The 27,220-nt window shown below is 36.9% G+C and overlaps 1 protein-coding gene across 1 annotated transcript in view; it reads right to left on the minus strand.

The window, feature by feature from the left end:
- Pdlim5 (PDZ and LIM domain 5) overlaps positions 1 to 27,220 on the minus strand; it is a 103,058-nt gene that overhangs the window by 27,615 nt on the left and 48,223 nt on the right. The window contains exon 6 of the mRNA XM_017796390.2: positions 2,384 to 2,555. Within this exon, the coding sequence (XP_017651879.1) occupies positions 2,384 to 2,555 (172 nt within the window). The remainder of the gene's footprint in view (positions 1 to 2,383; positions 2,556 to 27,220) is intronic.

The raw sequence follows: 27,220 nt of genomic DNA on the forward strand, positions 1-27,220 counted from the left end.
ATAAGGAGGAACCCAATAGAGGGATGCTTTTGGAAGCCCTTGTCAAGAAATTCCAATGCACTCTCAAATGAACATTTGAAAATTGCCCTGTACTGACTTTTTTCTAATTCCCTGTCTAGAACTCTTGCCTTTACTTCTCCTTCACAGCTCCTAGTCAAAATTCAAGGACTTTCTTTCCCCCTTAGAGATAAGAGTTATGTAATTTGGGATTCTTTTAGATAGACCCACTGAAGGGATACTCCAACTGCCACACCCTGCGTCTCTGTTCATCATGGAAGAAGCCAGAGCGGTCTGTGTCCCTATTCCCTATTGGCAATTTGGGTAACCCCTTCAGAGGATGGCATGATAAGAATAGGAGGTAGGAATTGGCTAGGCAAATAGGATAAAAAGACCCCAAATAAAAGTAGCCAGTTTCTTGGCTAAAAGTCAAAATGTCCTTTGGGCCTCTGTTCCGAAGGCCCAAAAATGTCCAAAGTATTTGGGAGCTTGTATCTAATCCTTAAAAGATTTTAGGGTTACCTCTTTAGAGGGGGGGAATGTTAGAGTAGCCAAAAGCCCCATAAAAATAAATAAATAAATCAAAGAAGAAAAAAGTGATGGGGAGATAAGGGAGCAGTTGGAGGGGAGGGAGTGGGCATGGACTTGATCAAAACATCTTATATTTATTTATGAAATTCTCAATAAATTATTTAAAAATAAGTAAATAAATAAAGTAAATAAATAAAATAAATCTAAAAGAAATCTGTTGTATAGATTCCATTTCTATATGACAATATCTGTTTTTGTATGCACATCTAAAAAGTCTAAAGTAAGCCAAGCATGGTGGCTCACAGCTGGAATCTCAGCACTTGGAAGCTGAGGCCAGGGGCTCTCAAAGACTGTGAGGACAGCCTAGGGTACTTAATGAGTTCTCCTTACCTTCCACCCAAAAAATTCCAAATTACGATACTAATAATGGTTAACTTGGAAGGTGGGGTTGTATATGAATTTGGACTTTTGATTTCTGTTTTTCTGTATGTATTTTTGGTGCTTTTAAAATCAAATATTTTCACATTTCATATAACACATCTTGATTTTATTTAGAACTCCTCCTCTATGTGCACTCCCATAGCCTCCTCAACCACCACCAGATTTCATGCATTCTGTCACAGTGTCACAAATGAATACTATTTTTTTCAAAGAAAAGTATCGGGCTGGAGAGAATGCTCAGTTGTTAAAAGCACTGGTTGCTCTTGCAGATGACCAGGGTTTGAATCCCAGCACCCACATGGCAGCTAAGAACTGTCCACAACTCCAGTTCCAGGGAATCCGAAGCCCTCTTCTGACCTCCACAGGCATTGCATGACATGGGTGCTCTTACATACATGCAGACAATATACACATACACATAAAGTAAAAATAATAAATTATTTTAAATAAAAGCAATATTCTATTATTATCTTGTACTGTGTGCTGTATTTTTGCTATGGTATCTAATTAGTGATAGGTCAAGAAAAGGAATATTTATTTATACCTGGTATTTAAAGCACTGAGATTTCCTAGCTTCCATCTTAAAAATAGCCTTGAAATATTATGCTAGACAATATTAATGTGATAGAAGAGGGGGGAAATGTCAGTCTTAACTTTGTTCACCTTTAGAGAGCCCCCCCCCCAGTGTTTCAACATCAAAACAGGACAAAGAGAACAGGAGCAATAATTTCAAACAATGCCTTTTACTGCCAACAAAACAACCCACAAAGAGGCAACAAGGTCTTCCTGGTGAGACACCTGAGACCAACAGCCACACACAGATCTCCTAATATTTTAAGAGCAGTAACTAAGAATGCAGAGATTTAGCTCCAATACAGTATGCTTAAGATCGCTAGGCAGTTTTCCCTTTTTGGAGTTTAAGAGACAATAAAATAGATTTGGAAAAATTATTTTAAAGATGTAGTTTATAATCTATACTAGTATTTAAGGCATTTATGAACAGATATGAATGCAATTATACCTTCCATTGCTTAGGCATTTAAAAATCTAAATTTTCTCTGGGGCTCCAAGTTCTTTTATGCTATAAGTTATCTTTCAGTAACCAAGTCTGACAAATGATCTTCAGCATCCCTTCAAGTCTTACATTTTTAATAATTTCTGAAGGGCCACATTAATCACTATTTTCTAGATATAGCAGAAATAAATAACTGACAGATCAATACTTTATTTTAATTTTCGTGGAGCAAAGAATTACTTTTCATTAAAGTACATTTCTTTATGTACTTAAATACCATCACATGGAATTATGACAAGAATGCTTTTAGTAATACAATCATGCAATATATAACACTAAAAAACAACAGCCACACTGGTAATAGGTACCTGAAGAAAACTTCTAAACTAATGGACCCACCTGATGACTTGGTTGCAGTGGGCACACATGGGCGTTCGCTTGCCCGCTGGGATGTGCTCAGCTCTCTGCACTAGCGTGTCCTGGTCGCCTGGCTGAGGTGGCCCCACAGCAGAGTTTGCTGGGGTCCCCGCTCCTGAAGCAGCATTGTTTGAAATCCTTCCAGTAGAAGGTGCTGGGAGTTGAAACAAGAGAAAATCAAAATGAGAATGGGAAAAATGTAAATTTTTTCTAACAGTAAAACCATTAGGTTAACTTGTCCACTTATCCACTGATATTATAGCAAAGTTTTAACTTAAATGCCAGGCTATAGTTACACAGGTGAAGAGAAGATCAAGAATTAGTACATGAGAGTTACAACAGCTGCACGCATCTGTTTCCTTGTTTCTGAGAGGAGATATTGTTAGGTGACCATCACAGGTGACATAGTTCTATTTACTGAGTCATTTCTGTCAACTATTAATTAGACTTAATTCCAAATGTATCATAGGTACATCGGGAACCTCAGCATGTTAAAGATAAAAATGGACTTACTCTATTCTTTCTTCCAATTTGTATTCTCCAAGAGGACTGCACAAGTAGTTACTGGGCACATAAGGTCACTACCTAGACTCATTCCCTACTCCTCTCCCAACTCTGGTAATAACATGTTCAGAAGATTTCATGTTAGAGACAGTTGATGATTTTGCCTCCTCTTCTCTATTCCTACAATGCTGCCCTGTTTAGGTCTTCAATGTTTTCTTCCTGGATTAGCTGCTAAAATGTTTCAGCTCCCTTAAAATTCATGCTCCCTATTACCACTGAAGATTGAAATCATGGTGAACCACAACTCAATCAGGCGTTTCAAGGGTCTCCTGTTCTTTGACCAGTGAATGCAGTTCATGCCTCTCAGCACCGTAGAAGGGTCCCTCCAGGCATGTCTGCCTGCTCCACAACATCACTTTTCATCACTCTGCCTTTCACCTGGTGCTACCAAACTGCTTCACTTTTTCTTGCAAATATGATTATCTATGCACAAACTGTCTTTAGTTAGTAATGTCATTTTTCTACCCTCCCTCTAGTTTACATATCAACTAGTACTTATTATTTAATATTTAGCTCATAAGTGAGCTGTTTCAGAAACTCTTCCTGACCTTCATCTACCACGACTCCATCCACTATTTGTAACTATTTGTCCCTTATGTTTCCCAAATTTTCCATGAATGTCTTAATTATTGCTTCCACTACAGATACTTTTGATTTTTTTCCCTCCAACTACATGGTATGTTCCCAAGAACTCTTACATTCTCCAACTCATACAATCTCTGAAATGAATGACTAGATAAACTCATCATCACATAAGTGAAAGAGTGCAAGTGGTACTGAAACCAACACAGGGGCCTTCCCTGCACTACAGGCAACTGCATCTAACGGAAGAAAAGGGTACATATTTAAATGGTTTAAAGAGAACAACTTTTATGAAAATACAAATAATATAAATTAAAAGAATATATATATATATCAGCCACAGTCACTGACAACATCTATATTAAAGGTGTGATTAGAGCTATGCAAGATGAATTAGGACAGCTATACAGATGATTCTCCCTCATCAGAATAAAGCCTGTTTGGAACGGCAGGTCCAGAAGCTCAGCACATCACCCACAGTTCTGTGTACGGCATTCTCTCTGTAAAATGAAACTGTCAATGGTAGGAAGCTCCACTGCTGCCCAGACTTCAGCTGAATTGACCGGACTAGGAATTTGTTTCAGTTCTCTTTGGCTCACAGTTTCTCTTAATCAAATTGGAAAGAATATTGCTGTGGTATCCACCTGGTATAGCTTCTTCCCTCTCACAGTACAGCTCTCCCCTCACCTCTATAATTCTTCAGTTTCTATCCTTGCTACCTCCTGAGGCACCACATAAGCATTTTCCATGCCCAATTCAGCTGCCCTTACATTTCAACCTATTCTGCTAGATTATTTTTCCAAAAGCACTGCTCTGATCACATGCTCTTGCTTATAAAACTGTGCTGACAGCTGCTATCTTAACAGCATTGTCACTTAGCTTCTGTCCATCAATCACCAAAATAAATTTATATTTATCTTGTACAATCATTATTTTATTTCTTTTGGTTTTTTTGAGACAGGGTCTCCTTATAGCCCCAGCTAGCTTGGAACTCACTATGTAGACCAGGCTGGCCTCGAATTTACAGAGATCCCCCTTCATTTGCCTCTTGAGTGCTGGGATTAAAGGCATGCACCACCACACCTGGCTACAATCATTATTTTAAAGCACTAATTTCAATTTTTTAAAAACAATTGTGGGGGCTGGAGAGATGGCTCAGCTGTTAAGAGCACTGACTGCTCTTGCAGAGGACCCAGGTTTAATTCCCAGCACCCACATGGTGGCTACGAACCATCCTTAACTCCAGTTCCAGGGGAGTTCGATGCCCTCTGCTGACCTCCACAGCACTGCACAGCACGGGTGCACTCACATACATGCAGGCAATATACTTATATACATAAAATAATAAAAGAAACAAACAATTGTGATTCAGTATGATTGAAACCACTTTTTACTCTATGAGAACTATGAGTCACAGCACGTTAATAAGCTGCTCAAGGTCGCACAGCAAGGAAAGGCAGTCCTGACCTGGGGCAGTCTGCCTCCAGAGCTGTGTGCTCTTAAGCCCTATGCCATGCTTTTCTCAATGTCCCTTCTGAATGCGATACTTGGCCCTGCCTCTATAAACTTCAGCCAATGAAATGTCCTGTAAATGCTACTTAACTGCTCCATTCTGGAAGTTCATGTAAGTTTTCTTTTCTTCAAAGTCTCCTCTGAACATTACAGAAGTGTTCCCTTGCTCTTTTTAACATCTGTAGCACCGTCAGGATAATTTACTCAGTGCTTATCAATAATTCTGCTAATATCTTTTCTAAATCAATTAATTCTTAAAATGGGAACAAAATATATACTCCTTTTTCTTTTTGCTGCCAGAAAACTGCCTTCTAAATATAAAGTGAAAAAATAATGAAGTGGAAAAGGTTCAATTCATTTTGTTGTTTTTGCCTTTAACTATACAGAAAGATATTTTTAAAATGTGGATTAGGTTTAGGCTTTTAAATAATTGGAAAGTTACTAATTGGAAAATCTGAAAATCAGACCTCAAAGAGAACCAAACCCTTTCATCTAACATATGCCTTTATCACATTATCTATGCATAAGCCCAAAGTACTGAGTCATCCAGACATTTTTAAGCACTAAAGAGTGTACAGACTCTCCATCAATCACTGTACAATGGGACATAATCCATCTGGCTGGGCCTCAAGAGGAAGATACACAAAGAACTAACTTATTTAACCTGAGAAGTGAACCATAATCATGAAACCTGTGACTATATCCTAAACACAAATAAGCAGGCTCTGAATGCTATTGCTTTCTGTTATAGCTCCAGTAACCATGTTGGAAGTAAAGGAAATTCTCATACCTTTTTGCTGCTGCTGTGTTAGCACTCTGGTATGTACAAAAAGCTATGCAGGCTCTGCTAACTATTGATCCCTGAACAATTCCATGGCACAGTTATGTCCCATATGGATAAAGTACTGCTTCATTTATTCATACTGAATTGCGTACTCCTCTAGCACAGGAACAGGCCATGTCGGAACAGTCAAGTGCACCCCGCGGCTCTGGTCACTTAGCATAGTGAAGTGAGAAAACGAGGAGTTGAGAGGCAGAAACACTACCAAACAAGCCTTGTGTCCACGACAATTCTGTAGACAACTGCACCATTTCTGAAAATCAGTCTTCCATGGATAGCAGAAAACAACTGCTTCAAATTTATTGAACCAACTGTAAAAGGCATCTACACGATGACTTTATCTGTAATATTATTTTTCTTTTAGTTCTAATAAGACCATTATATAGAAGCACTGAACCAGCCACACGTCATAATATGGACATCTAAGTCACAAAAGCTATCATGAGTCAGTAAAATGTCACAACAAGAATTCTGGGAGGAAGCAAGCTTGATTCTAGATTTCCTTTCTACCCTTAATCCTGAGCAAATTTCATTAAATTTGGCATCTTTTGTGGGTGATCTCTACCCCAGTGGAACTTTTAATTTTTTTCTTTTGTAATCACAAAACTTATCATAAAACTCATCTAGAAATTCAAACCCACTAGCTACTCTCTAAACCACAGTGGTATCAGTGAGAATGTGTCTAAAATTGTAAAAGTTTTGAATGACACACATTCATACTTAATCTTCCCTTTTGTTTTTCAACAATATTATATTCAAACCTGTGTTTACAATGATTATTGCTAAATAAATTAAGCATATATTAAATAATGAGAAGACTATCAGTATACTAGATTACTCTCAGCAATGAAAAAAATGATTTGTTAAATTAATCAAGTAAAATATACCAAATACAGAGTAAGTTTACAATGATTCTTACTAAATAAATTAAACATATTTTAAATAATGGGAAGACTATCAGTATACTAGATTACTCTCAGAATATGAAAAAATGATTTGTTAAGTTAATCAAGTAAAATATACCAAATACAGAGTAAGTAGTCTGGTTTTAAAAATATCTGCCATGATGACATAGCTGAGAAACGTAAAGCAGCAGCCAACTCCTGGCTTACTACACATCAGTCTAATTTACTACATAGGAATGCAATGATCTCTTTTGGTCTACAGACCACTAAATGGAGATGAAGAGTTTTTAAAACGTTGAACCACATAATATTCATTAATTTAATAGAACACTTAGCTCTTGTCAACTAGTAAATTTTCATATCTTGAAAAGATAAAGCAAACATTATTTAATCTATAAAGATCTTAATTTAATTTCTCCTCAAATAGATTTATGCTTGCATTATTTAATAAATTAATTAACACAAATTTTAACTAATATTAATACTGAGGCTAGGTTGTCTTTTCTAATCACCTGGTCTCTTGCTACCAACACAAGTTTACCCAAATAATTTCTGCGTCAGTGGGTCATATAAGTCATATATTACTGGGGATTCATATAACAGATTGATACATAATGTATACTACTGTAAAATATGTGCTATGTGACAGTCTAAATGATGCCATTATTCACTACTTGCTTCATAAATAGCTGAGATCAGTAATGGGTACTTGCTACATATATAACAAAGAACTTCCAGTGATAAAGCACATTAAGATCAATAGAGTTACTGGCAGTACAATCTATGAATGCTTTGGATCTTTGCTTGCTATATTAAGCAAGAGATAAGTTATCTGACATTTTTGCTCTTTATTCTTGTTTGTATATGGTACTAACTCTAAACTAATGCATTTAAAATAACACTGAAGATTGTAATTCATACCTTAAGCACCTGGCCAGACTGTATTTAAGTACAAAGGTTAAGAAGGTTGATTCTTTGGTTAAAAAACATTAGTCAACTACGAGTAAATACTCTCATTACTGATACATATTCAGTGAAACATATTACACTATGTCAAACTTTATCTGAATGCTTTAAGTCATCAGGGTTTCAGGGATGACATTCCAAAGAAGACACATGATAAAAGATGTGGCCAATGTCTTCTATGGCAGTTTACTCTTATCAGAAGTAGTGATTTTCAATTGCTGAACATACCACTCAGTAGAGGATCAAATTTAATGTTGGACGATGAGCTACTTGTGACAATACAGGAAACACATAACTTGATGGATCACGCCACCTCCACAGCACATACTATTCCACACTAGCATGTCTTACTTAGATAGCTACAGTGACTGCCTATAGAGCTACTGGCTTCTACTTTTTCTACCAACATTAAAATGGCAAAAATTAGGTCCAACAAGCCATTTGTCGGGCTCTAACCCTTCAATAACACTGTCTAACCTAGCATTAAACTTAAGGTCTTATAGAATCTGACCTTGTTATCTCTCTGACATGATCTCATCATTGTAATCCTTCAGAGTCTTTTTTTTTTTTTTTCTGAGAGAGAGGTGGTCTCCCTGTAGCACCAGTTGGCCTAGAACTTGCTATGTAGACCAGGCTGGCCTCTATCTCACAGAGATCCGCCTGCCTCTGCCTCTGAATGCTTAGATAAAAGGCCTGTGCCACCATGCCAGGTGTCTTTGTATTTTCTATTCCCTTTGCCCAGAAGTGTTTCCCCTAGCATCCAGACGGCTTGTTCCCTCTTTGCATCAGGTCTCTTTTCAAAGGCAGTATTACCATCATATACAAAAGAGCACTGTTTTCCCCATAAGTCAGCAGTGCCTATACTCAACCGGCTTATCTTCCCCTGTAGCACTCATTCCTATCTTACATATTTCACATTCTTAATATTTATGATGTTTCTCCACACCTTGAGGCAAGGTGCACATCTCAGACCTACAACAGACCCTGACATACTGCTCATGAAATCTTTGGATAGAGAAAAGAATGACTCCAGCACCAAAGTCATTGTCCTTCTGCTAAAAGGAACCACATCCCTTACAGAAATTGGTAACTCTAAGAAGGGGGAAAATGAACAAGGAAAATTGGGAATATCTTTTAAATTAGAAAATAGAGGGAGCTGGAGAGATGGATAAGCAGTTAATAGAACTGGCTACTCTTGCAGAGGACCCAGGTTCGATTCCCACTACCCACAGGGCAGCTAACAACTGTTCGTAACTCTAGTTGCAGGGGATTCATGTCCTCTTCTGGCCTCCACAGGCAGTATACAACATAGGTCCACTTACATACATGCACATTCATACACATAAAAAAATAAAATATTTTAAAAATAAATTAGAAAACAGAAAATACAAGTAAATACACAAAAGGGCATTAAGAAGCAGATGGGGCAGTCTGAGTCCGTATTAACAACCATAAATGAATAAACATACTTTCAGTATGTTTAAATCCCAAGGTCACAATGATTCTAGAATTGAAAAAAAAATTCACACTGATTTTCATTAAAGGATGCTATAAAACCAATTCATTATTTACTTTTATTGACATTGTGTGTGTGTGTGTGTGTATGTGTGTGTGTGTATGTGTGTGTGGTGCTGAAGGTGCAGTTTAGATCTCAAATGTTTCTTAAAGGCACACATAACCATAGCTTTATGTCCTCAGCCCATACTGCTACAAGAAGGTAGTGGACCCTTTTACAAGGTGCGGCCTAGTGGAAGACAATGAGAACATGTTCTTGAAAGGGATCGTTGGGATCCTAGTCTCGTTCTCTTTTGATCTTGGCTGTGAGATGAATAGGCTTCCTCTGTTACACACTCTTGCCATGCTATTACTTCACCACAGATCCATAAACAGAAAAGGACAATGGACTGAAACATGTAATAGTGGCATGACTGTTGTGGGAGTAACTAACAGCTCTCTTACTGCATTTGAAGCCTGTTTCACAGGGGAAACCCATGCCTGGTACTGTAAGTCCAGTTAACAACATGCATGGGGGAAATTATAGCCCCCTAATTAAACTGATATATTAAAGTGCTTTATAAATTTGTATGTTTATTTCCATAGACAAAAGCTACTCTCAGTGTTACTGAGAGAAGCCTGTCTTTACAGTGAGTAGAGGTAAATGCAGAGGTTCACAGATGCCCAAGATGCTGATAATAAGTGACTGTTGAGAGCTCAGCCCTAACCAAGCCATTTATACCATGCCCTCTAAGGTTCAGGGAACACTGTGGAAGATGGCCTGAGAAGTATGGAAGAGCCAGAAAATACAGTGAAGGGCTGTGCAATACCGTCCTCTAGACTCCTTACAGTCATTGCAATAATACATTTATACCAACTGTAGTCACCTGCACTGGGCCTGCACAACAGACCCTGTCAACAGTCATGGAAGAGGGAGGGGTTCAAAGACTCTTATGATTTAGATATAAGTTCTATAAGGATAATCTCCAATTTGTAAGCAAGTTTAACTCCACTGGTATCAGAACTTCTCCTTTACTATACAACACAACATGTTCATAGGTTCTATGTACTTATTGTACTTAATGGACTTATTGCTGAACTATTGGCTATTGACAGTTTCTGGGAGAGGGGAAATTATTCTCTCCAGTTGAATACACTGCTGAATCCACCAATCTATAATGGATAGCTCAAAACCCATGGTCACACTAATGGCTCTGGTTAAACTCAGTGGGTCACAAAATAAGCAAATAAATGTGAACATGAGAAAGAGATTTATAGGGAAGAAATGGGGTAGACAGGGGAAGCAGGGAGATGAGAGAGGGTGGACGGTGAAAGTGGTCAGTATGTATTATGCATATGTGTGAAACTGTCAAATATCAAATTTAATTAATAAAACTGTAAGCAAAATAAATCTTTAATCTTTTAATATTGATTATCTCAGGTATTTTCTTACAGTAACAAAAGCTAATTAACATATAGGATACATGTAAGCAGTTAGAAAGTAGTAAGTTTACTTATATAGCTATTTAATCATTCACAAGGCATATACAAAAAGCCTAATGTACAGACACAATACTATGCATGAATGCACAATAGATGAGGATATGCACAGTCTTTGTCCTCATAGGAGTAGAGCCTTTTTGAATTTTTTAAGTTAGAGAAATCTCTCATTCATTTCAATATAGTCAGATTATTGGAATGTGAAATCAGGACAGATATGTAAAGCTAAAAGAATGATTCAAGAGTCACCAGCATATTAACGACATCTGAGTTACAGATGTGAACTAAAATGTTCAGCGAAAGTAGAAAATAGAAGAACTTCTTGGGCAGAAAGCAAGCACTGTAAATACCTTAGAGACACAAGGGTGTGAGAAAATCTAGGAGAGTATATTAGAAATCAGGAAAGGAATAAGTGGACAAATGACACCCGACTCCAAGACCTCATCACATACGCATTATGAATCAATTATATGCCATGTTCTCTGCCAGTGCTTTCTTTGATCCACTATAACATGACGGCAAATGTAATCCTCAAACATGATAGAAATTTGAAAGGACTAACAACTGGATCCATCAGAGGTGGGACTAGTCATAATTAAGATGATTAATTTCTGCGATTTAAATGTCCTTACTGAGCTGTCCTAGTTAACTTCAGCTGTCAACCTGACAGGGCCTGGAGTCATCTGAAAGACTGTCAATTGAGGATTACTCAAATCAGATTGGCCTGAAGCCATGTCTATGAGGGATTGTCTTGACTGATGATTGATGTAGGAGGGCCCATCCACTGTACATTTCTTAGGCACAAGGACCTGGGCTGCATAAGGAAGCTAGCTGGGCATGAGCCAGGTAGCAAACCAGAGAACGAGCCAGCAAACAGCAACCCTCTATCTTCTCTGCTTCACAGCCTGTTCTGACTTCCCTCAGTGTTGGACTATAACCTGAAAGTACAAGCCAAATAAACGCTTTTCCCTCCAAATTGCTTTCGTCAGAGTGTTTTATAAAATGAGATCAAACTAGAACGTGAGCCCACCTGGGTAACTTAGAAATAATGTATGAATGCATTTTTCTTTTATGCTTTCGAAAGTATCATTAAAAAACTTGTCTTAGTGTATCTAACAGCTTAGATTATACTAAGATGTTAATATATATATATATTTATTTGTTTTTAAAAAATATTTTTTTATTTTATGTGTATGTGTGTATTGCTTACATGTGTGTAAGTGTACCTGTGTCATGTAGTGCCCACAGTAGTCAGAACAGGGTACGGATCCCCTAGAATTGGAGTTATGGAAAGTTGTTAGCTACCATGCGGGTGCTGGGAATCAAACCCGGGTTCTCTACAAGAGCAGTCAGTGCTCTTAACTGCTGAGTCATCTTTCCGACCCTGTTATTTTTTTTATTTCTCAAATATGGCTGCCTATATTTTAAGCCAATGAAGTTAACAGAGGCAAAGTTCTTGAAATAAAGTGTATGTATGTATGCGGTTGCTGGATACTTCATTTTGAAAATCACTTAAGAGAATATATGTGCTTGTGCATGTGTGTTTATGAATAACATATGTAAAGCTAAAATATGTGAGTAAACCTAGGAACAACCATAATAAAAATCCTGTATTTTATCCTCATTGTCAGAAGAATACAGCTGAAATTGAAAATAAAATAAAGATAAATGCTATCCCACAAAAGGAAAAAGACAAGTGTTCACAGCCCCAACAATGTAGAAATCTTACATGGGTTTATGGAGTGAAAAACAACTGGTTCAGTTGCAAGGATGTTCCTATCAGAAACACTGAGGCCAATCTTGTGCTTAAATAACTGGGCTACGTCAAAGTGACATTCTGCCATGCTTGGAAAGATGAAGTATTGTAATTTAACAGCCGACTATGTTCCCAAAAGTCTGGTAGAAATTTTACACATACTAAAATGAGTATCAGTGATGGACACACATGTGCATATTATCATGCACAGTGAGTACTCACCTCTCTGCCCCTTCCCCAACCATATCAAACAGATGGTGGCCAAGAGAAGCTCAGGGTCTGTGCATTTTTTTCTGTCAAGATTCTTATGTTGAAAGCATAAACAATGGTCTGCTTTCCATAATCCAGGCATGAAATCATATCCACCAGAAATGGAAAAAGTTAAGCCAAGATCTAAGATCAGAGGACATTCTGAGGTTTGTGCAATTTTTATTAAATGGAATCAAGGAGTTGTTTAGCTTGATGATTAAAAGCAAAACTGAACAGATTAAACTATTACCATTTCTCTAAGCAGTAGAGAATGCTGGTATGTATGCCATAAGGAACTGGAACAGGTGCACCCAAGGCTAAGTATCAAATATCTTCACAACTTCACCAGGATAGGTTCTTACATTAGCAATCATCCTTTCAAGTTTAAGAATCCAGATTAAACTGGATCTAGAATGTCTTAATTAAAGTGAATATGGGGACTTGGATACCATTCTCTTTTTAATTGCTTATATCACACATCATCAAAAATCAGAACATAGACTTGTCCTTCCCTTCTGAGCTTACATTTGAAATTGTCTTTGGGTCATGGTTACAAGTAAAAGAAATTTACGATTGCCTAACAGATAAAAATATGAGATGTTAACATATATTGCTACCATTAATTAAAGTCAACAAATAATTTTATTTGTCAACATACTACTTTTGTTTTTTTTGTTGTTGTAATGAACACCATGACCAAAATCAATTTGGGAAGGAAAGGGTTTGTTTCAGCTTGCAGTACAGTCCTTCATGGAGGGAAGTAAGGGCAGGAGCTGAAGCAGAAACCATGGAGGAACCCTGCTTACTGGATTGCCTCTCTGACCTGTGCTCAGCCTGCTTTCTTATACAACCCAAGAACATCTGCCCAGGGGTGGCACCATCCATAGTGGACTGAGTCCTCCCATATAAGTCAATAATCAAGAAAATGCCTCACAGACATGCCCACAGACCAATTCAATAGAGGAAATTCCTTAATTAAGGTCCCTCTCAAGTTGACAATAGAAGCTATCCAGCACAATTACAATATACCCAGGATTTCCTAAAATAATCTCAGTATTACTGCAACGTGTGGCAATAGGAAGACAAGTCTGTGCTTCAATTATGGAAAGCCGATGTTATTCATGCTAAAAATAAAGGACAAAGGAAAAGAAAGAAAAAAGGACTTATATAAAAAGATAAAATGCTTCTTTTTGAAGTCTATAGTTTAAAATATTTATTGTGTGTGATATGCATGCACTGCAGCAAGTGTGGAAGTCTGAGTACAAGTTAAAGAGTCAGTTCTTTCCTTGCACCATGCAGGTTCCAGAGATCAAACTCAGGTCATTAGGTTTGTGAGCATGCCTCTTTACCTGCTAAGTCATATCAACAGCCCCAATATTTATTTATTTATTTATTTGTTTGTTTTTTTTTGAGACAGGGTCTTCCTGCAGCTCCAGCTGGTCTGGAACTCACTATGTAGATCAGGCTGGCCTTGAACTCACAGAGATCCACCTACCTCTGCCTCCCTATAAACTGTTTGATAATAAACATCTTCCTTCATTCCTTCCCAGGAGTCCTTGGGCTTGCTCACCAGTGCTTCTGTATGTATAATTCCTTTCTTTGTTCTCTGCAGGGACGTGAGGTTGAAGCGGCAGACCATGGATGAAGGGACAGCAGAACTGCACAATCTGGAAGGCCCCAGTTAGATTCTCTTCAGCAGCTGCAGAGTGGGAGGCAGGCAGGAGGTGTGGGTGGCACACATTCCACATTCTATTGTTGAGCAATGTGACTCGACTGCTATCAAATCAGCAATTAAAGCAAAGAGCAATAATGGGTTGGCAAACCCTCAGGGAAGACAATGACAAGGCTGAGAAGAGAACAAGATGCTTAGAGGTTAGCAGTGGCTGCAGCATTTCCCTGGAAGAGAGCAAGTTAAGGGACAAAACCATCAAACCATCATGAGGTCACACTTTAGCAGCCACATTCAGTCTTATATTATTTCCTAACCTCACAAAACCATGACACAAGGCACTAGTACTAATATTTGTTTGTTTGTTTGTTTGTTTGTTTATTTAATTTAAATTTTTGAGCTTTTGTAGTTTTATACAAGGGTTCTTAATCAAGTTTAGGCCCGCTCCCCCATCCCCCCACTGGACCTCGTGTATTACACCAAACATATTAAGTGCCATCTAGTCAAGCATTTGTACTGTACCCATCAGTGTACATCCTTCAGTGTAAATTTATCCACCGGAGTCTCAGCAACACATTTAGAGAGTGTATCCTCATCCAATGTTTATTCTTAAAAACAAAACTGAGGCATAACTTATGACCTCAAGAATATTGATTGTTGATAAACTTGTACAGATTCTAAGAACTTATTAGGAACATTAAATTTGGGGGCAGGAAAGATGGCTCAGTTGGTAAAGAGTCTGCTGTGCAAGCATGGAGATTTGGGTCTGGATCCCCAGCAGGTGCAAAAACCTATAATCCCAACTCTGGGGAAGTAAAGACAAGAGGATTCTCGGGGCTTGTTGGCCAGCCAGTCTAGCCAATCAGTGAGCTCCAGGTTCAGCAAGACTTTGTCTCAAAAATTAAAATGGAAAGGTGAGGAAGTCATCTGGCACTGGCCTCTAGTTTCCATAGACATGTGTATGTGTGTACACACACACACACACACACATACACATACACATACACACACATTACATTTCTAACTGGGTGTCAAGGTTCATACCTATAATCCTAGCAAAGGGAGGCTGAGGCAGGAGGATCAGGAGCTCAAGGTCATTTTTAGCTACATAGTGAATTCAAGAACAAACTGGGCTACTCGAGAGTGTTCCAAAAGAATAGAAAAACATTGTAGAATTTGGTTCATATTTGGGTAAGAAAACATGTTAAGTACATACATTAAGATTACTCCATATTCACATAAAACATGAAGTTCTGACACATATTACTTCCAAAGAACAAGAAAATAAATAATTTAGATTCATCTATTTTCCCACTAACTTTCACCTATTTTTATGAACAAAAAAGCAGCCTAATCTCAGAGGTAAGCAAGGAAGAGAACCAGGGCTCATACTGCCCATAGATACAGAATCCTCACCAGGTAGGCAAAAAGACTGGCGAAGAGAGAAAAGAAATGCAAAATTTCCCCATGTCAAACATTATCTTCTAGTTATGACATTAGAAATGCCACTGTTCTAGGTCTCAGTTTCTTTGTCTGGAAAGCAATAACTATTTCAAAATGTGAAAAAATAAAATGAATCAGTGTAAACAAAATGTTAACTTACATGACAGAATGTGTAAGATATGCTTAACAAATGTCAGTTATTCAACTCTGACATGAGAACTTATATGGTTAACAAAGCATCCACTTCTTAGCAACTTCTTAGAGAATGTACATAACATTTATCTAGGAATTCAACTATGACACATGTATTCAGAGATAAGGCACCTGCCTCCAAACATTATCTTTTGGAGGTGATATGGATAAGCAAATATGCAATCTTGTGTGTCTTAGGGTTAGTGCTGCAAAGATGTTCCCAGTCCCCAATAGCATTTGCATCTACTGTGCAGAATTATGGGGCACATTTCTCTTGTACATATGGTTGGAATCTGCAAAGAGTTATAGAATCAGTATTTGAGACTTTCTGTGACTTTTTTGAGTTTTTTTTTGGGAGGGGGGAGTATTCAAAAGTCTGAAAGTAGTCATGGATGATGTGTAAAGAAATGAGCATAGTCACACTTAAATAAAAATTTACTTACAAAAATAGATGGCAGATGGGCCAGATGTGACCAGGGAAATTTTTGTCAATACCTGATTTAAAGCATGTGTATAAAATAATAAGATGTAGTAATTCTTTATGAAAAGCAATTATGAGCAAATCTAGCTTTCTCCCTTATAAAAGGTTGAATATGTCAGCATGACAGGCAAATGGGAAAAAGAGGAGATTCCATAGATGAATGCCTATGTCAACAGTGGAAAGCTTCCAACATGGAGATAAATTCCCCAAAGAGAACATTTGTAAGAATAGAAAGCATGCAGTTAATGATGGTACTTTTATGTTTCCTATCTGAGAATCATGATTTTGAAGAAAAATGTACTTGCTAGAAAACAGCATATTTATTGCATCACACCTCAGTTTTGACAAGAGGATAGCTCCACTCAGGCCTCTGTGGCAAGTAGACAATTTAATGATGCAGAAATGCAGGGAGCAGATGGTAATAAAATATCATTAGAAGATATGAAATTCGTGCAACTGGTAGCAGTTTACTTACTCATACAAAAATTTTTAAATGGAACCAATAAATCTATCCATCTTAGCTAAGCAAATTGAGTTATCTCGATTTATTAGTGCAGTACAAAGTCTGCAATGAAATTTGGGATGGTTGTAGAAACAGTAATTTCCTTTTTTGCCCCCATCTCCTTAGATTTCAAATAAAAGATAGAATTTATATCCACTTATAACTGATACATATCATGTAGTCTTTGATTTAATCAAATCTCAAAAATATATCTGAGTCTCCCTTGGAGAAAAATAACAGATCTCTCCAAAGCTCCATCCATAATTAAGTTTTTAAAAGCTTTTTTTTTAAACTCATAAAATGTAGCATGCAGCAGAGATATCCTATGATAAAAGGCTGAATTTACCAGAATCTTAGCTAAATGATCTGAATTTCAAAAATAAAGTTTGGATGCAAAGAAAATGTTGCTTGAAACAGATCTTAGCAGTTGCTAGGCATATAGTTTATTCTACCTACCCTTGGCAACAACCCTTTCTATCCCATCCCTACAAGATGTAATCTTCCTTCATTATGTCACTGATGTTTTCTTGTGACACAGGAAAATGTACTCTCCAGGGTCAAAATAACTTGGTTCACCTTACCACAGAGTGCTAATAATTCTTTAGACTTTTCTCAGAGCCTGTTAAGTTGTTGATAAGTATATTCTTTTTACTTGTAATGACATCACTTAAATTGTACTCTAAATAAAGATAATTTAAAATTTTAAATTACAATAAAATATTACTGGTAATCAGTGATATCCACCATTTTATTGTTAAACGAGGCAATTCATTCCTTTTAGGCTGCCACTGTGTGGATGATGAGTTGCACTCCTTCAAGACAGGGCGTAAGTACAACTAAAGTGAACTAAACATTTATTTTGAAAGTATGCACATTTGGTCATTTTCCTTTTATATCTGATTCCAACAAATTTACTGTTCCCTAAAATATCTCCAACTGATCATGCTTTATATATTTATAGCTTACTTCTGTACTTACCCCAAACACAAGTTGTATTTTTTGAAAAAATTCTTATATTTTTGCATTGCTGTCGATTAAGAGCCCTTGACTTCACTGCATATTAAAACACGTTTTTATCATAAAGAGAAAAACAAACCAGGGGCTGGAGAGATGGCTTGGTGAATAAAGTGTTTGCTATGCAAACACCCAGCACCATATAAAAATCAGGTATGGGGGCATGCTCCCATAATCCCAGCTCTGGGGAAAGGTGGGGAGATAGTCTAGCTTAAACAGTGAGCTCTAGGTCTAGGGAGAGACCCTGTCACAAAAAAGCAAGGTGGAAAATAACAAAGGAGAATGACAGAGGAAAATACCCAACATCAACCTCTAGCCTCCATACATACAAGGACAAGCAAGCATACCCACATACACATACATGCACATAACAAATGCAGACATAAAAGGAAAAAGCAAATCATTAATGTGTGTGCATGTGCACGTGTTTTTATGTGTACATGTATGTGCGTGTGTGTGTGTGTGTGTGTGTGTGACTTACCTGATTGCTATAAAGACAACTATGACTTAATAAAAATATAGGGAAAGCCTGAAGGCACCTGGTAGGCTAATGTATGAGGTGTTTGAAGAAAAAAAAAGGCTACAAAGCAAGATTCTACCTCAAAAAACTGGAGAAACTGCTATTTATTATAATAACAAAATGAAGAATGTTGAACATTAAATGGCACAAAAGTGTGTAGAGTCACCCATAGTATCTGATAAATGTGATTGTTTCCCTCAAGATCTAAACTTCCAATGGATGCATTTAATAAAAAATGTTTTAAAAAAAGAAATTCATTTATCTCTTGCCATAACCAGGGACATAAGAGTAAACAAGGTTCAACCGGGAGTTGTGTGCACACACAAAGAAAGAATGAGGCGCTCTGTCTTAGCATGCTGCAGGATCTGCTAATCAAACAGCAAACACGGAAAACACAGAAAAGCCTTTATATTTTTAATGGCTCTATAAAATAAAGTAATGCAGCTTTCTACAGAAAACGTTAGGTATTGGTTCATATATAGTCCAATGATTTGAGGATAAGAAATTTAAAGATATTTACTAAAGACATATGATAATGTTAATAAATTTATTGAGTATAATTACAGATCTTGTCAATTTTGAAAATGAAAAACGAGAAAATTTTCTTAGGGGAAATAAGTGGATAAGCAAGAGGAAAAGCTGTATAAATAGCACGATCATAAAGTAAACTTTAGCTTATTTCTCAAATATAGTCCAAGATGCTGTCAATCCAGATTTATATGTTGCAATTTGACAAATTACTTAAAAAAATCTAAATATATAGTCAACCAATTGTCTTTGCCATTGTCTCAATGGAGCAGAACCACGTTCATCAGCCCTTGCTATCCACAAGAGACTGTTTCAGAACCCCTATGGATGCTCTCCAGACACTCAAGCCCCTTATACTTGTACATATACACAGTACTTGTATATATGTACATCTTAAGTACATATGTATTAAGCACTTATATATGGTACTTGTGTATAATCCAAGCACATCTTCCTATATACTTTAAATCATCTTATGTACTTAAAATAACTAATATGGTGCAAATGTCATGCAAATAGTTGCTATACTGTACCGTTTAGGGAATAATGACAAGGAAAAATGTCGGTATATTTTCAGTTCAGATGCATTTTTTTCACGTGCATTTTTAAGTCCAAGGTTGACTGAATCCATGGAAGTTGATCCCTGGATATGGAAGATTAACAATCTGGTTTCTCTAAGCCAAACACAATCTCTCTAGCAGTGTTTTAATATGTGATATATAAGTACTGTATGGTGAATCAGGCTCCTTAGGAAAGTAGTGGTTGAAACCTGCATCTGAGTCACGTCATAGTGTAACAACCTTGCAGTCCTTGCTGTGGAATTCTCCCCATTCCCATGATAGAGCACAGGTAACATTCTTTATCACCGTTTCTTTGCTGGCTTACCTCAATAATCTTTAAAATGGCATTCTAGATTCCAATGATAGCTCTACAGTGAAATTACGGTGATTTGTTTAACACGTTAAAGCTACAGTGATCTTTTAAAGGAGCAAATCTGTTTTTGCTACTACACAGATTGCAAATCTTTTAATAGCTTTTTTTCAGCATCAAGCCAATACTCTGTGATGCTTAAGCCAGCCCTCCGTTAATCCAACTTTCTCTCTTGCCATTAATGAGTCTTAAACAGCTTGTACACCCTTTAAGAAATCAAATTCTCCCAAGAATTTTGAACACACTATTCTGTCTTCACCTTGGCCTCTCCCTAACAATAGTAAAGGTGGTTGACTACATCTGATTGTGCTTATGTACAAACATCAAAACCTTATTCCTGAATAAAATATCACTAAAAGATAATAAAGTTCAAAAGTACAATCTGGGGTTAAGTCAACTCTCTTTCCATTGATCCAGACTGCAATGCTGCCTTAAAATCTGGCCTTAAAATCATACTTAACTCTTTTTGTACATTTATTGCTGATTTCCATGCTATATACTGTTGTTTTGCATCTATACTCACTGTCCACAGTGAGGGGAGCCCACATCCCTAATATTTCTTCTATACTCCATTACATAGCTCCTTGGGTACCATGAATTCCACATTCTTTGAGGGGGAAAAATCTGACCATGGTTCCAGAATTGTTAAGTTTTTGAATTATTGGACACAGCACTAATTACAGCATTAGTTACATTTACAATCTTTAACTCTTATGGGAATTTAATGTTTTATGAGACTAACATCCCCTTCTCCTTAAGCACTTGGTATTTTTACATAGCTGCCTTTGTCAGACACTGCTTACACCTTTGTTCAGCCACCATTAAGGAAATTTGAAGTCCAGTTGGAAAGAGCAGTATCCTGACAAAGAATGCTGTATCCCTCAAATTATATGAAGAGTTCCAAAATAAGACACACTAGTCCAGGCACTCACTCACTTGGGATCTACTGAGGGCCCAGGAACTGCTACACACTGGGCAGGTGCTCTAAATCAAAGGTTAGTAAGTCGTGACCCCGTCCTTCAAAGATATAAAAATAGTGGTAAAAGACACGTGAACAATTAAAATGAACCTATGACAAAGTTATTACCAAGGTTTTATAGGACAACAGAGAAAGAATGGGTACATAACCAAAGGGTTCAGTAACACTGCACAAAGGTGACAAGTGGTCTTTGAATACAAGAGTTTCAGGAGTGGAAGGGCAGGCAAATTATTTCATAAGAAGAGCAGCCTGTTTAAAACACAGACGTGTAGGAACAAAGAATACCATGAATTTGTAAACATTAGTTTGACTGAACTACAGAGAACATAAGGAACAACCCTACAAAACAAGGTAGCAGAACATGGCTTAGAGGTGGTAAGGGAATTCACTGAAAGACCCATGAAGAAGTCACACTCAACCTGGACAGCAGAGCGCCTAAAACACTTTCAGGCAGGGAAGTTACGTGACATGTTTTGCTGGCTGATATGAAAAGATCAAATCTTTCCTGTATTTTCTATACACCAAGCACTCAGTATGTTAAGTCATATGTTCTTCACAACAATGCTACAGAGGACTTTTTAAGATCCTTATTTTAATAAATAAATTACAGACTAAAAATGTTAGCCTGAGGCTGGGCACAGGTACAAACTTATAATCACAGATACTAGGAATGCTGAGACAAAAAGATCTCCAGTTCGAAGTCAGTTACAAAGTGGGATCCTGCTTCAAAACCAAAACCATAAAACTGAAAAGCCAATCTTCTACAATTCATACCCTACAGGGAACATATTTGTATACTCCAGAGCCACCACCATCAGACAGCATAGTTCAATGAATAATGAAGCTTGATCTAACAAGGAATTGCTTATATTTCAGCAAATTCATCATTTTCACTTTTGTGTTTGATTAAGCTACTTAATGTATTCAGAACCAAAATGGCTCTTTGTGACTTTTTATTTATTTATTTATTATGTATATATGTGTGTTGCCTGCATGTAAGTAAGTGCACCCATGTAATGCAGTGACCATGGAGGACACAAGAGGCTGCCGGATTCCCTGAAACTGGAATTACGGACAGTTGTTAGCTGCCATTGTGGGTGCTGGGATTTGAACCTGGGTCTTCTGCAAGAACAACCAGTGTTCTTAACTGCTGAGCCATCTCTTAAGTGACTTTATTTTTTTTTAATTTTATTTATTATTTTTACTTTATGTGTATAAGTGCATTGTCTGTACGCATGTAAGTGCAGCCATGTTGTGCAATGCCCGTGGAGGTCAGAAGAGGGCGTTGGATCCCCTGAACTTGAGTTATGGATGTTTTTTAGCCTCTCTTGCTGCTCTTTGTGACTTTATGAAAAACATTTTAATATATTCGGTAACATAGTAATATTTTATACTTACTTTGCATCTAGTGAGTTAAGTTACCTAATCTGGTAATAGTATTTACACAGAAGCTAGGAAAAGCATTAATCATAGCAAATTAGGTCACCTACAAAAACACAGAAACATATTTTTAAACTTTTACCATTAATTTTACAAAGGTTTTAAAAATACTCATCTAGCCACTTAATAATTATATACAATATGAAGGCTTTGTGAGTAAAAATGCAATAGAAATACAAATATTGGAGCTGAAAGTTGCAGCTTAATTGGAACACACGCCTAGCATGTGCACGGCGCTGGGTTTGATCCCCAGCACTGAAAACAGAAAAGCAAAGAATTGATTCAATTCAGTGTAGTTTTCTAAAAATACTAATCCTCAATTCACAAGGGAAAAAAACCCACATATTTTCTGCAGTTTTTTAGATTCAAGTCAATTTTTAAAGGGATCATTACATGTTATTTATGAAAGCTGTATTACAAAGACATAAGGCAAGTCAGCAGTAGTATTGCTGTGTTATAGAAAACTCAAACTTCGATTCTTATGTTTTTTTTAGTTTAGTATCTTCATTAAGACTATGAATTTTAGGCATTTTGCCTCCTAAAATGTGAAAAGCTGACAAGTTCAATTACAGTGTTTAATGATCAAATGGACTGGTAATGGTGGTGGCATGTACATTAAACTATGTGCTTGAGAAAAAGATAGTTTAACTTAAACTATAATGCTGCTACATACATAATTAACTCCTATTTATCAACTGGTATAGTGTTACTGAGTAGCACAGGACATAGAACACCACAAGGGAAATGATCTAAGACTTAAAAGTCAGAATCTCAGTAGATGTAAAAGAAACCGATGACAGACTCAGAATATACTGGAAGTTCTTAAAATTTCAATTAACCTTTTCATTGAAGTCCTTTTTTGTTTTGTTTTTAATTTTTGGCCTATCATTTCAAAAATAAATTAGTCATCAGTTCAATAAAAAATATAATTTTAAAAGTCACTTTCTTTCAAACTATTTTCTAAGCTGTAAAGCATAATAAGAAACACCCTTTATCTTTTGACCCAAAGCATACCTGCAGGTGTGCTTTCCTACACACACACACACACACACACACACACACACACACACACACACACAAATATATATATCTTTTTGAGACAAGGTCTCCCTGTAGCCACAACTGGCCTGGAATTCTGGAATTCACTATGTAAATTGGGCTGGCCTCAGTCACAGAGATCTGTCTGTCTCTGCCTCTTGAGTGCTGGGATTAAAGACATGTACCACCATGCCCGGCTTATTCACATATTTTTGAACATAGGCATATTAATAAACATGTTCACAAAATAATACCTACTCATATTTTAAAAATAATACCTTAAATATTCTGTTTTATTCTGCACAATATTATTTCCATTTTTAAGTATACTAGCTACATAGAAGAGTAAAAAAATTCCAAAACAACAACAAAAAAATGATTTTTTTAAAGAAATGGGGGTCACAGAATCAATCACTAAACGGTGTATACATGGGCTGAATTATTATAATGTCCTCCATAAAGATGTACAGATATTATATTTCATTTAAAAATAAAATTAATCACTATCTTTAAGCCATTAAACTGATTTCAGAATCAACTAAGTGGATCACAGACTGCAACTTAGTGATATTGATCCCCTTGCCCCCAACTAACTATAGGAATTTTAAAATGATCACTGGTGATGGCTACTTTCTAGTGATGTTAGGGGAGAGGCCACAGGAAAGATACAATGTATTTCTCTTTCCTTTTCTTTCTCTAGACCAAGACTCTGTGGCAGCCACTGCTTCAGTGCGGAGACCAGGTCACTGAGCTCGATTTCAGTTTCTGCAGCCCTTTGATTAGAACTGTTGTCTCCACAGGTGAACTGTGACCACTCCCTAATTCTACAGAACTTCTAAATTTGTATTAGGAATCTCTTAGAACTAGCAAATACCAAGAGTGGATTCTAAGGGATTTTTCTTTGTTCTTTGAAATAACATACATCTAGGTAGGGTGTAATAAAAGAATGAGAGGCTGAGAAATAGTTCATTAAACTTATGAAATAATGTAAAATAATGTTCAGCCAATAGCAAAGCATTCAATGCCTACTTGTAGAGTCTACAACTAAGGTAACAACATGATCTCAAAAAATATTTCTGATTTGAGCTAAGGATTATGATGCCATTTAATTATGGTATCACAACAGGAAAATATTTTGTTTGAAAGTAATGTTTACAAAGTTATACAATGTTTTACCATATTATAATTTTTCTCATATTAAATTTACTATTGCTTTTATAAAAACATCATGTTTTAAATACTACACCGGATTACAACTATTATTGGCTCACTTACGTATTCTAACTTCTTGGACTAAGAGGAGAAATCATTCCACCACCCTCTTGTGGTAATTTTGATGTACTGCATTTGCCAGGAATTCTCTAACTGGAATTCTTTCACTTGAAGGGGGAAGACTATTTTGACCATAAATTTTTAAACAACCCAAATCATCAGCTATGCTTTCTGTTTTAGTTTCAACCTCAGGATTCAAGCTGTTCTTATTATTTTATAAAACATTCTCCAGTTACCTTCCAATTATCACATCAAAGTTTGCTCTTTTTTCCTCAAAGTTACTTTGCGATTAAATGGAAAATGATTTCTGGGAGTCCCTGTCATCATACATGACCTTGAAGCAATGGAAATGATCTAAAATGACTAAGCTTTTCCACAAGTTTCCTCCCAAAAGAATAGGAGTGGCTAAATCAATGATCTAGAAGCTTCAGAGCTCAACATTAGTCTGAGTGTTTTGTTTTTAGAAATAATAAACAGTCTTCCTTTAAAAGAAGTCTACATATATGTAATGACCAACTTCTTGCCCCAACAACACAGATAACGCCATCTCTATAGTTTCCACATTGGCAGCTTCCATCAACAATGACTGAAAATATCTGAAAAAAGGTGTGTTAATATAAGGACTTCTTTCCCTAGTCGCCTCTTCTGAACAATACAACAACTACTTACATATCACTTACATATAGTGGTAAAAGGAATCTAGCAACAGTCTTTATTGGATACTAAGAGATAAATGTACTTGCAGCTTCTCTGTAGAACAGACAATATGTAACACATACCACTATGGCCTAAAGTGCATAAATAACAGAATGATGAGCGTCTAAACCAAGGCAATGGCTCTCATGACAAAGATGAGAAAACACTTGAGAAATACTAATACATTTGGTATTAGGTATTGTGAGAATGAGGCTGGTGACTGGAGTATATGTGCTATTCTTAAGGAAGGGAATCACATTTCCAGATAGGCTGCATTTGAAGTGTCACCAGGACACAATGAACAGATCAACAGGTTTTAAGATATTAGAGATCATCAGACACAGGTTTTGCAAATTATCAATGACAAGGTAGTACAATGAACTTAGATGACATATCATCCAGAAAAAGGGTAAATAGTGAGAAGAAGCAGCTGAGTTCAGGGTTGGTATCATTTAAGTATAGCTCCATCTTCCCTTTAACAGAAGTCAATCTTGAGACTTAATCCTCAGGTACCATTTTCCAGGTTGGCCTAGCAGTCAGTACGCAGGCTAGGATGGCTGGCTAGCAAGCCCCAGGGACCCTCCTGTTTCTGTCTCCCCAGCACTGGAATTACAGGCACACAGCACAGTGCAAGATTTTTTACGTGGACTCTGGGGATCAAACTGGTCTTCATGCTTGTGTGGCAAGCACTTCATCAACTGAGCAATTTCCCTAGCCCTAACAAAGCTACTCTTATCATATAATCATAAATTTTGTTTATGTGGGAGAAATAGTAAATGATTTAATCTCCCTGTATTTTGTATATCAGAAAACTGATGATCAAAGAGGCCAGCTAACTTTATTTGAAGAATTCAGGTTTCTAGACTGAGCCTGAGGTATTACACATAACCATTTAATTCTCTTTCTAATATCTGTCCTCTTAACCCTTATATTTTATTATTCTTTAGAGAACAAGAATTAAAAGACTGACCCAGAATACTTTTATGGCAATTATTACATTTTAGATATAAATGGCCCCCAAACCTCATGAGTTGAAAACATGATTCCCAGCTGGTGCTACTATGGAGAGGTGACTGGATTCCCAAGGGCTCTAACTGCATCAGTGGATCAACCCAATGACGAATCAATAGCTGACTGGACTACTGAGAGGTGAGGCTTTGCTACAGGAAGTAGGGTACAAGTGGCATGTCTCTGAAGGATGCAACTCATTCTTGGCCCCTTCCCAACTCATTGCTTCACGGCTATTGATAAGGTGAGCAGATTTCCTCCATGTCCCTATACCATGAAGCTTCTTCTTTGCCACAGGCTTGAAAGCAATGGAACCAGCTGACCATGGACTGAAACTCCTGAAACCATGACCCAAAATAATTCCTTCTTCTCTTAAATGTACTGGAACAGGTGATGAAAAAAACTGTCTACTAGCAATAGATGCTTCTTTCTCTGTGTTCATATCATCAAAATCAAAAGGTTCTATTACTAAGGATAACCTTCCAATAACAGTTCTTAAAATTCCAAACTTAGAATTCAAAGCATGGTGAACAAGGAAAGGCCAATTCTACAATGACAAATAGCAAAGGGCATTTGTATCAGGTACAGAGAACGTTGGCGAGACACTTTGAAAAACAAAGACATCCTCACCATATTAACAGAGCTTTCTAAATTTTAAATGGTTAAGCGATGTCTATCATACATCTCAGAACATGTTTTCATAATTTCACTTAAAGAAAGCTGAGGGGGGGAAGGGGG

Source organism: Nannospalax galili, unplaced genomic scaffold (genome assembly GCF_000622305.1).
Source record: "Nannospalax galili isolate Female #2095 unplaced genomic scaffold, S.galili_v1.0 scaffold189, whole genome shotgun sequence".
Classification (NCBI taxonomy): domain Eukaryota; kingdom Metazoa; phylum Chordata; class Mammalia; order Rodentia; family Spalacidae; genus Nannospalax; species Nannospalax galili.